Source organism: Tachysurus fulvidraco, chromosome 10 (genome assembly GCF_022655615.1).
Source record: "Tachysurus fulvidraco isolate hzauxx_2018 chromosome 10, HZAU_PFXX_2.0, whole genome shotgun sequence".
Classification (NCBI taxonomy): domain Eukaryota; kingdom Metazoa; phylum Chordata; class Actinopteri; order Siluriformes; family Bagridae; genus Tachysurus; species Tachysurus fulvidraco.
Window position 1 is genome coordinate 23,553,293 of NC_062527.1, and position 12,827 is coordinate 23,566,119.

The 12,827-nt window shown below is 37.6% G+C and overlaps 1 protein-coding gene across 2 annotated transcripts in view; it reads right to left on the reverse strand.

The window, feature by feature from the left end:
• The window catches only part of LOC113651470, a 50,053-nt gene that overhangs the window by 19,933 nt on the left and 17,293 nt on the right, over positions 1 to 12,827 (reverse strand). Inside the window, exons 1-2 of one of the 2 annotated variants that reach the window (XM_047819940.1) lie at positions 3,328 to 3,434; positions 1 to 84 (exon numbers count right to left, since the gene is read on the reverse strand). In XM_047819940.1, coding sequence (XP_047675896.1) covers positions 1 to 46 — 46 coding nt within the window. In that variant the 5' untranslated portion in view covers positions 47 to 84; positions 3,328 to 3,434. Of the gene's footprint in view, positions 85 to 3,327; positions 3,435 to 10,078; positions 10,139 to 12,827 lie in introns of those variants that run through there. The other variant, XM_047819939.1, reaches the window with a different exon arrangement.

Genomic DNA, 12,827 nt, shown 5'->3' on the forward strand with positions numbered 1-12,827 from the left:
CCACACAGGCACAGACCCATAAGATGGAAATATAAAGGAGGGACATGATGTCTGGAAGACTCTTGTGGAGTGTTGGCCGATTTTCTGAAACAAACAAACAGAGACACGTTAGAAATAAAAGTGACAGAACAGATGAGTGATTTCACACACAGCTCTTTACAAAACTGAGAGAGTTTGTGTAACTTCTTTAATAACTGCTTTATTTTGCCTGAAAACTTATTTTCTTTTTTGTAATCTGTCCATTCAGATGGTTTGGATGTACATTAATAATTGTACATCAGTGTTATAATGATGACCATGTTTGTAGTAGCGTGACATCACTCATGGCTCACTCTGCCCCCTGCTGGTGGAAGTGGTGTGTGCATGACTTCTAAAAATCTTTACACTAAGTAAAATGTAATAATGTCTTACTTTGTTACTGATAAATGTTTTTTTTATTTATTTAGCATTAAGCCTATTATTGATCACCACATGTTTTTTGGGCAGCTATTATAATGGAGTTAATAAGTTTTTATTCATTTATTCCCATTTTTGCGGTGACCATTTGGTTTTGTTCAGTAAAAATACACAGTAATTACACATAATATATTCATAAGGTTTTCATTCAATTTCATAAATTAAAGTGGAATCTCACTTATGTTTGATACATTTGATAGTTTGACACCTTTTTGGGAGGCAATTGTGACATCCTGCCACACTGCTGCTGAGAACTAAATCCAATCAGCCTTCAATAAACAATGCTAGGAGCTACAAATCACTACAGGTGTAATCACTACACTACACCTGTACATGTTTGAAGATAATCAGTGACTCGGCTGTTCGGACATCTAGACCAGGGGTATTCAATTAAAATTCAAAGAGGTCCAGTTACTAAAATTTCCTCCCAGCAAAGGTCCGAATCTTATATTATCACTTAAAATAGTGCACCTTCATGTTAATAAAATCAATAACGCACATACATTTCTATATCATTTATTGTTAAATTTCAAGTGTTTTCAGTCTGAACTTGTATGGCACTTGAATGGAAAACAATCCTGTAGTTGTCTTTACTACGTGTCAAGTAACAGACAACAGACACTGAATTTCTTCTGAATAAAATAAATAAAAAGTACAAACACAGCTTTGTGCAGCCTGAACTTAGGGCCTAGATTTCATGTAAAACATTCAGAATCTTTTGAATAAAATAAAAGTGCTTTTAATTTTTAAGAAAAAAATGAAACAGAAGACTTTTGAGCTGCCGCTTTTTTAAACATTAACTACATTAATAACACAGGAACCTTAGGCAAAAGGACATTTCAGGTAAAATAGAACAGGACAGAATTTACTGAGTAAAAGAAAAGTGCAGAGCTTTGAGCAGCTCCCTTCTTCCTCTCTCCTTTCCACCTCTCCTTACTCCCTTTCCATCTTCCGTTCCTACTGAGAGAAATGGACATGTAACTGTCCTGCCAGCAGGCTGAATCTTAATTGTCCTGCCAGTGTAATTAGGCGCATTACTGCCACCTTCTGCTCTGGAGTATGGAACAGAAACAATCTGAACGTATGATTTATCTTTTTATTAATATCAAAGAGCTTATATAATCTTATAATATTAGATTATAATAAGGAGATGCTTAATATGATAATATTAGAATTTTAACGGGTCCGGGCAGACACGTCACTCGGTCCGGATCCGGACCGCGGTCCGCCATTTGGTGATGCCCGCTCTAGGTGAAGTTCATTCCAATACCTCAGTGCCAGGAAAGAAAAGAGTCTTGCTGTAAACCTGTTACCTGTTACTGAGGGTACGAGGAGCAGTGTGAGGAGTAATGAGGGCTTTGAGGTAAAGGGAGCTGGTCCGTTTTTGGCTTTGTAGGTAAACATCATTGTTTAAAATCTGATGCTTGCAGCTACTGGAAGCCAGTGGAGGGATCACAGTAGTGGGGTAATATGTGAGAATTTAGGCTGAATAAAAACAAGTCATGCAGCTGCATTTTGGATCATTTGTAGAGGACATCTTGCGTTCATAGATAAACCTGACAGAGAGAGCTGCAGAAGTCCAGTCCTGAAATGACAAGTGACTGAACAAGGTCTGGGTCTCATCAGCAAGAATGAACAAGTCAGCATACAGAGAGGAGGTCGACCTACAACATGGACATTTACACCACACACTGCATCTGAAAAGCCAACAGCATAGTGGACAAAACCAAACACCCTTCAAACACACACACACACACACACACACACACACACACACACACACACACACACACACACACACACACACACACACACACACCCTTCACACACCCTTCACACACACACATACACACAAACACACACACACACAGACACACATACCACCTTCACACACCCTTCACACACACATACACACACTTCCCACACCCTTCACACACACACACACACACACACACACACACACACACACACACACACACACACACACACACATAAACACACACAAACACACACCCAATGTATTTCCATGAGAGGAACACAAACTGACTGTCTGTCCTGTTGTGGTGACTTTTGGTGGAAACAAAGACAACTTAGCTACACAGCAGAGACTGTAGGCTACTCATAAGGCAGAAAAATCCAAGGCACAATGGCATGATGATGTTAATGGAGGCTAATGTCATGTAGCAGGAAGTCCAGGTGATGATGACATTCTGGTTGAGCGAGCTGCTCACTTCAATAAAGCTGTTGATTGTTGAACTACACAAAGTCTCCAAATTAATAAATTTAAAGCTTCTATGTAAAATTTTATGCACTTAGCTGCCATCTGTGAACTAGTCTAATGCATGCCTCAAGGCTTATAAACCAAACCAGGATGTTGGTTCACAGTTTATAGCAGGAAACATTATGTTTATCAGACAATGAAAGAAATGCATGAGGGTAAAGTAGGTCGTTCTCCATATTTTATAGGAACTGAAAACAAGATGATACTATTTGTAATTTATGGTAATATTTGTGAGGAATAAATAAAATAAATAGATTTTTTTTTTTCGTTTTTTTCTAAGAACCTTTTATGAATGCTAACCCATTGTTGTGTTGTCTTTGAAACATGTAAAGCATATAATAATTGTTATACTAGTATCCTGATGCAAACTATTAGGTGGATGTTCATCACCTTAACATTAATCCTCCCTCTGAATAAATAATCGTGTCTCTGAAATAAAGTATCTGCTCTTAGAGAAAAGGTCCATCAGTGTGAATAAAGGATCAGTGATTGTGTTTATCACACAGAGCAGAGTCTAGAACATTAAACTACTGACAGAACAGACCACAGATTTAGAGAAACAAAGAGAAGAATTTAAAACTCAGCTTTACCTTACAGATAGAAGATAATTATTTCCTTGAATATTAAGATTTAATCCACAGTTGCTGATGTTCTTTTGTCCAGCGATGTTAACAGTGTCGTATTACAACCACAGACTGCAGTTAGCTTTTACTTTCTCTTTTCCTGTAGTAATGGAAAGAAGGATGAATTGTCCTTTACCAGAAATAGAGGTGAATTTCCACTGTAGATCTGGAATAACGAGTATCTCACAACACCAGTAAAACTTGCCTAGGGTTTATGTTTAAACTTTTCATACTCACACGAACGTATTTAATGAAAGGAAGTCATTTGAAGAAGCTGGATGAACAGTGCAGTATATTTACATTTCAGATTGTCTTTGTCCCTCAGGTTCTACAGGGTTTTTGTGTTTTCACTCTAACGCACTGTCTGTACAATTTCTATAATTACACCATGTCCATAAATTATGTACAATAAATCATTTACTGCACTGTTAAGGATTCTACAGATATCTGACCGAGCTGTAGCACCTCATAAATAATATAAAGTTTCTGTAATAATAATAATAATAATAATAATAATAATAATAATAATAATAATAATAATAATAATAACATATTAATCTTAGTTGTATAAATAATTACAAACAGTAAAGTCTTTACTTGATAAATGAGGTGAAACTCCACCACTGTAAAGTCAGCCACTTGTCTATCCTCAGCTTCTAATAAACAAAAGGAGAGGAAATAAATCTAAATCACTAAGACAAGTTCCACTAGTTAAAATACAGTTTTGCACGTGTACTTACACACCCAGGCGCAGCTTCAGAGAGCGAGGAGGGAAAATTGTAAAGACAGCCACTCAGTCTGGCTTAACAAATAACTGAACATAGAACAATTACATTTAGCAACTGCAAAACTAAATACAAAAGGAGAAAAAGTGAAAGTAATGTGACATACAAAGATATTCATAACAAATATTTAGAAGGCTAACTTTCTAACCAGGAAAATACTTTGAATGTTGATTCGGAGCTATTAAGCTCACATGTTCACAGCCACATGAGGAAGGAGCGCTTATAAAACAAAGTATAAATAAGCAGACCAACAGTGTTCTACAGAGGGAAACGTACAATTGTCTGCCTCTTTAGCCAAAAGTTTCACTGTTTAGCTTCCACACTTGGCCCAACTCCACCATCCACGTGATGCCCACACCACAAGCATAAGTGCCAAATAACCTGGAAGAGATATAGAACGTTAGGAATTTTTTCCTTCCCACCAACCATTCCTACTGTACTATACTATAAGCACCACCCATGAACTTTGGCCACTGCCAATCAACTTTAGTAAAAATGAGATGGAGAAATAGAGCAGTAATCTGCTACATTTGCAGGGTAAAGTTTTAACTTGTTTTAACTTGTGGATGCAGCATCAGACTGGGTTTACTGGTTTTGTGTTCCTGAGCCCAAGCAGTGATTTTCACAACAGAATATATCTGATTTTAACACAGTGCTGCCTGAAGGACCACAGATCACCACCATGCGGTCTAATACTCGGCCTTGGGCTTTGTGCACTTTCTTAATGATATTGTGTTCATTAGATGCTGAAATCCCCAAAGTGGGAATGTTCTATTTGCCCATGCAGTTTTCCAAAGAGGCCCTCCATATCTTTACTTCTGAAAGACTCTGACATGATCTTTTTATACTCAATCATGTTATTGATCTGTTGCCAATTAACCTAATTCAGGGCTCTCAAGTTATTAATATATGCAAGAGTGACATATTTTCTCCCAGTTTCTCTCAGGGCCCCCAGTTTGAGAACCACCGGCCTAGACTACTTGTTCTGAGCAGGTGTTGTCTGAGAACATGCTGTAAACTGTTGGCTAAGTTACAGACACTGATGACAAACTCCTGCTGATTATCTGGGAAACGTCTCTAACAGCAGTCACAATGTCATTGTTTGTGTCATTACAACAGGACAACAGGAGATCATGACTTACTCTGTGCTCAAAGTGATGCTCGCAGCTCCAGTGGTTTTCTCTGTGGGTGAACGAGGACGATGATGAACAATTCCAGGATCTGTTTTTTTTTCATTGGTTGTTGCGTTAAATCTTACCCAGATATAATAACGCTATTTTCTGATTAGCTGTTGTGTAGTTTCTTTTTTTGATTGGCTGGTAAGTGTCAGGCTCAACTAAGAACTCCAGGGGAGACTCGCTTAATTCCTGCCCAGTTCCATACAGACAGCACTGCGGCTTATTAAATATCTGATAAATGGTAAATTTTTCTGTGTGATAAATACAATGTGTGGCGTGAGAGCGTGACAAAAGACCCAAATGAGTGACTGTCACGCTCAATGCGTCACACTTGATAGACCTGCTAATTAGTTGTGAGATCACAAGGTTTTTTTTAGCATTACACAATTTATCCAGTCTTTTTTCCCCAAAACAAAGTCAACATTTGATTTGTCGTCTCTATGACATTCAATCAAACATAACATTTAAATGATTTGCAAGAGAGTGATTGTTTTTATTTACATTTGACACAAGCTTTTATTGTCATTTGATCCATAAATATCTGACACAGTTCACAGTGAAATAGGACAACGATCTACAGGATCATGGAGCTACATAGAACAACACAGAGCTAAAGACTGAGAGTAAGTTAGTCCTAGACACATGAAGTGTATCTGTGTAACCTGGTGTAAACAGTGTGAGACAAAAGACAGTGCAGACAAAACAAAACACTACAAGACACAACAGCAGCACTGACCAGTCTGTATGGATCATTGTGCAAAGAAAATGATTGTACTGTGTTTGAAGGTTTTCTTTGCCATCCTCCTGTTAGCTTATGTGAAGATTCACTGTTGCTGTATTTGTGTTTCTGAAACAAGCTCAGGTAGAAAAAACTAGCATTACATTGACTCGTGTCAGGCCTAAAGCCTACATTTAATATGATATTCATATGTCCTTAAATATGTCCTGCCCTTATGTGTAGAGATGTATATGCCTGATTAGCACAGAGGTCTTTGCTTAATCCTGATCATTCACTCACTCATAATGTGTCTGTTTTTTTAGGTCATTCTGTTTTTATCCTCATTCTTGATTTGACACTTTTCTCTTATCTTAGCTGTGATTACTTTGCACGTACACATCAGTACAAAATGACGACTGTTTTTATTCCTACAGAACATTCCTGGTCTCCTGAATCTTCAGTTTGTCACATTTGGTTTACATCTACACGTAAACATCAGGAGATAAAAACTGAAAACTTTTTTTCTTTTGGTTTGTTTGGTCTGTGCGTCTGCCCAAGTTAAAACACTCTAACTCATTATCAGAGTACTTTTATCACTTTTATCACATATTACCATAATTCAGGTTCAGTTCCAAAGTTACAGATGAACTTTACTCTAGTTTACAGTAAAGCAGTAAAAATAAGGAGTGTCTTTGGGTCAGTGAAGGAAGGCTGAGAGTCTCAGAGACAATCAGTGAAATCAAACAATGAATCTTATCTTCAATAAAGATTATAATGTATAAAAAATTAATAAATCATGTATCGTGTTCTCAGTAATGCTGAATCTTTCTGGTCTGCTGATCTTGTGGTGTTTCAGCATCACAGCTTATTCTGGGCATCAAACTGAAATGTTCTCCTCACAGATGAAGAACATTGAAATTATCCTTGTTGCTTTTCTCTTTGTAAAATGGACTCTGTACTTTATAAGGCGAATCTCTCGGCTCACAGGAGTTTCTGTCCTCGTGATCACACCGATGTTTCCTCAACGTGAGAAAAGCAAACACATGATGAAGGACATGATGAGGATCAGAGGCTGAGGGCAATTTATTCCTGCTTCACCTGGAAACAGACAAATTATTTATTCTTATTAAGATTTTATATAATAATATTAAGTCTGGGTAAAAACATGATAAACTTTTTATCTGAAAAAAATCAAAGATAGAACGGGGCATAGAAGCCTTTATTATCACCACATATACATTACAGCACAGTGGAATTCTTTTCTTCACATACCCAAACTAAGGAGGTTGGGTTCAGAGTGCAGGGGCAGCTATGATACAGTGCCCCTGGAGCAGGGAGGGTTGAGGGTCTTTCTCAAGGGCCCAGCAGTGGCAGGATTTCTAACTAATTTAGATTGGTATTAATATTTACTCACCTGACGGAGCTGGTGTTACGTCTTCCTTTTTTTGGGGTTTTGCTTTGGAGGAAAAATTAAAAGAAGAATTTTAGACACATTCACTTCTTCACTTCTCTACAGATAAAAACATTTACTTTATGACTACAAATATAATATAGTATTATGTAAAATGTATAAATACTACATTTAGTGAAACAACATATAACCTATATATTAACAAATCCATGACAAAGCTTCTTAACTGGGAAATAAACAGGTGGCTGTTTTAAATGTCTGATAAACACGTGATATATGTAGATTTTATTGAAGAGCCACTAGAGAGCGCTAAACACATAAAATCACCTTTCGGACAATCTCGAGCAAGCTCTGTTGTAAATAAATATAAAACAATGATGATTAATAGAGAAGTTCCTCATCCATAGACACCAAGGGAACATGTGCTAGAGTCGTACTCAGTATCGTCTGAAATTAATCCAATTACCATCAACGTAGAAAGTAACCGTCTGAACCAAGCGTGTTTCCTCTTTGTTTTTCACTAACAAAGAGTTTCTGTAGACAGCAGCATCAGTAACACTGACGTTCTTCAACACTAAGGAACAGTTTCCTTTAAGCAGCTCGTCCTCAGGAACGTCCACACGACCCTCATATCCTTCACCCTGATATGAATCTCAAACCTCAAACGATTCTTTACCCTTTCGCTCAAACACAATCGCAGAATTGATAAAACACTGAACGTGAGGTGTTTGGACAGGCAGATCGCTCCATTTACACGGCAGGACAGCTGTGGAACCTTCTTGAGCTGTTAAGTTCCAAAAGACTAGAGAGATGAGGTAAAAAAAAAACTGTTAGAAAAGATTTTTATTTATTTGTTAGAAACTAAATGTTCACCCACATGATAAAGGATATAATAGTAATGTTGTAAAGCAGGGGTGTCAAACTTAAACTCGGTGTAATTATATTTGGCCCAGGAGATCATATCAAATGTGCATTACAGCTGACTAGCCACATGGTCCGCTAATACTACAAATCCCAGAATGCCTTGCCGCTGTATTGATGCGTAGTCACGAACAGCAAGCGCCCCTCATTCTCTGTTGACAGTCGTTAACAACCATGTTACAGTCACATCGGGCAAGTTAATTCACCCTCCACAAAAATGTCCAAACGAAAGATGGACAATAGGAGCTTTCAGGACAGGAGGGAGGCAGATTATCTGTTCACGTATATAAAGGACAGACCTGTTTGTCTCGTGTGCTAACGGAGCTAACGTGTCTGTAACGAAAGTATATAACATAAAGACACTATGAACCGAAACACTATGAAATGAAACAGAGTCTAACAAACTGAGTTTCAATGTTTTCTTTATGCACTTTTTCTACTCCGTCATGAACCGTTAATAGTCGAAAAGTTGGATTTTCATTGAATGAAATTATTATTTTTGGTTGTTTTGTTGTTGGTTTTGAAAAAAGATCCACTTCAAAAAGTAAGTTAAAATGATACAGTGAGAGTCATAATTTATTTTATTTATCTAAATAAGAAGTGAACATCACTGATGTGTCTTTTATTTCAAATGTAATTTCTTATGTGTTTGTAATAACAAGCTCTGGTTGTGTTTAAGCAAAACTAAAGTTTGTTTCCATGTGAAAAAGTTTGAACATTACATATCAGTTACAGTTAATTTTACAATAAATATTCAGTTTGGCCCGTGACTTTATCACAGTTTTATATTTTGGCCAACTGTAAATTTGAGTTCGAGACCCCTGGTGTAAAGTGTAATAGTGTAAATGCTGTGGGTTGAGTTTTAGATGAACGTTTTTTAGTAAAGAAAGTCTTATATTTATTCTGCTGTGTTCAATAATCTACAAAGCGATATTATTTAACACCATCATTACCAGAGATACATTAGCACTGTTACTGGTGTTCACTAAATGTACTGGAACAATGGTCTGATACCAGCATCTGACACCATGTGACACTCTGTGGACTAAGAAACAGACAGAGGAGGAACTACAGCATCTTCATCATCGTCATCTTGCTCACATCCACGTGTATAAATGAATGAACACCTCCTGCTCGTGTGTGAAAAATGTTGCTGCAGGATCTCAGTCCTGATGAACATCTCTAATCTCACCCAGATGACCTCTGAACCTTTCTGACAAACTTTCTACAAATAAAATATTGTCTGTGTCTTATTTATGTCTGTATTTGTGTATTTTTCTAACACATCATCTGTTAACTCTAAATAAAGTATCGATTCCTCTCTATAATAGATGTTGTTATTGTTCCTTATTTCCAGCTCTGTTATCTGAGACACTGTGACTTCAATAATTAGTCAATATTTTACACTGAACACTTTACTCACCATAGACTGAGAGATCAACTCTGTTAATTTCTCTCTATATGCTAGGTCGCCTATTGTACCTGAGTTCCACCGAAAACATTTTGTAAAAACGATCATGAGTGATTCTGACGTTCTTCAACACCAGGGAACAGTTTCCTTTACGCAGCTCCTCCACAGGAACATCCACACGTCCTTCATATCCTGATCTCACCCTGCTACCATACATGCTTTGCTCAAACGCTATCACATATTCAGTGCACCACCGGAAATGTGTTGATTGGCCAGACAGTCCGGTCAGTGTACACGGCAGGATGACTGTGGAACCCTCTGGAGCTGATACAGTAACCAGAGATTCTGCACTGTCTGTGGGAGAAACATTACAATCTACAGGATTTGTAACATTTGACAAAACATTGTTGTGATATTTGATTCAATAGAAGGACACTTCTGTCTTGTTGGTGTTGTAGAACCTGGTCACTCACCCACACAGGCACAGACCCATAAGATAGAAATATAAAGGAGGGACATGATGTCTGGAAGACTCTTGTGGAGTGTTGGCAGATTTTCTGAAACAAACAAACGGAGACACGTTATAAATAAAAGTGACAGAACAGCTGACTGATTTCACACACAGCTCTTAATAAAACTGCTTTAACTGAAGCTCTGACGATGACTTTTAAGTCATGAAAGTACACAAAACTAATATCACTAATCATTTATTAGATTTAAATTAACAGTAAACATTGTTTTACTCTGCAGTGTGTTGTAGTGTAGAATGTCTGTCTGTAATTATTTATTGAGTAAATCCTTCACTTTAACATTAAATTTGTGAAGTAAGGAGGTTTGTGCTGAATCCTCTAAAGCAGTCAAACATTCTCTCTCACTCTCTCACTCATTTTTTACCGCTTATCCGAACTTCTCGGGTCACGGGGAGCCTGTGCCTATCTCAGGCGTCATCGGGCATCAAGGCAGGATACACCCTGGACGGAGTGCCAACCCATCACAGGGCACACACACACACACACACTCTCATTCACTCACACACTCACACACTACGGGCAATTTTCCAGAGATGCCAATCAACCTACCATGCATGTCTTTGGACCGGGGGAGGAAACCGGAGTACCCGGAGGAAACCCCCGAGGCACGGGGAGAACATGCAAACTCCACACACACAAGGCGGAGTTGGGAATCGAACCCTCGACCCTGGAGGTGTGAGGCAAACGTGCTAACCGCTAAGCCACCGTGACCCACGGAGGTGATTCAGAAACTAATAAATACAGAGAATACAACCATGTTTTATTTAACATTTAATATTAAGATGAATAAGATCTCCTCTTTTCTCAGCACTGCTACAGGGATCAGGATACGAGTTTTAGTGTTTTTACTGAGTATCAGATTAATAAGAGACTCGTTACATCATAAACTCAACCTGAACTAACTGCTGAGAACTAAATCCTATCAGCCTTCACTAAACAATGCTAGGAGCTAAAAATCCTGCTCTATCACTACATTACACCATTTCTGCTGATTAACTTTATACACAGTAATCTACCTTTCAGTTCACATATGAACACGTGACTGAGTATAACACGTGCACACAATCATTCATGTAGAAAGACGGAAAGCTTTTATACAAACGTGTGGAGTTGTCTTTAATACACTGATGAATCTGAGCATTAACTGGAATTGGGTGGATTATTAGGTGTGTAATGCGTTGAGTCCAAGGTCAAGGGATAGCTCTCCTAAGGGTTAGGGTTAGGGTTAGGGTAACACTAACCCTAACCCAGTTTCAACAGAAATCAGCCAAAACACAGACAGGTACACAGACAGTACTTGTTAATCAGAAGATAACTTAAAAATGAGCAAAAGAAATAATAAATAAATAATCATCGGTCTTGCAGACTCATGATACTCATGATACATGAAGCGGCAGCCTGTTCCTAAAATGTCGCTTGGCTCTTAAATGAGCCACAACATATGGCATCTAAAATAGAACACTGAACCACTGACAGTACAAACCACAGATTTAGATCAAACTAAAGAAGAATTCACAACTCAGCTTTACCTTAGAGATGGAAAAACATTTCTTGTGATTCAGTATGATTTGTATAAAGATTATGAGCTTCTGCTGTAAACCACCGTTGACAGTGTCGTAAGCATTTATAACCTACAGTTATTATTTAGTGACGGATTAATGTCAATCACCTTCTGGATTTGGGAGTGAAGTTCCAAGAACTCAGTATCGGTGTCAGGATCCAGCCCGGACTTTGGCCACGTGGGTTTGTTTATGTGCTGTGTCACGTGTCCTTGTCCCTGTTTTGTATTTATATTTAATAAATCAGTTTATTTTAGCTATCCAGCATTTGGGCCTGTTTTTATCCCCATGTCCCTGACAATCTCACTCCACATATAACACACACCTACAGTTCATGATTACACTGTGCATCCTCAGGTGACTGTTTTATAGACAGGTGACGGGGAGGATTCTGTATATCTGTATAGTAAATGATATACCTGTGTGAATCCTCCTCCTCTTCACCTGTCTATAAAACATTTATAGAGCTGCAATTTAATAAGGATTTAAATGATAATGGAGGAGCTGCAGCATCTGAGTGGTTTCTGTTTCTGTAGTAGTAGTAATAATAATAATAATAATAATAATAATAATAATAATTCAGGAAACTTGTCCCCTCGTCTACCCTGAATACACTTCTTGAAAAAATTCTTGACCTGATTTAATTTTCACATTGTGTGTGTTTGTGAGCAACGAATTAGTTCTAAGCCTTTATACATAATACATAAAGGCTTGTGGGATTTGTGTAACTTGACCCTTGGTTTGCTTTATCAGATCTTCTCTTGGATTTGACCTTTCAATTTCAATTCAATTCAATTTATTTCTATAGTGCTTTTAACAATTTCCCATTGCCTCAAAGCAGCTTTACAGAAGTATGGAAACAGAAGAGAAAGAAAAAGAAATATAACAATAATAAATAATAATAATAATAATAATAATAATAATAATAATAATAATAATAAGAAGAAGAAGAAG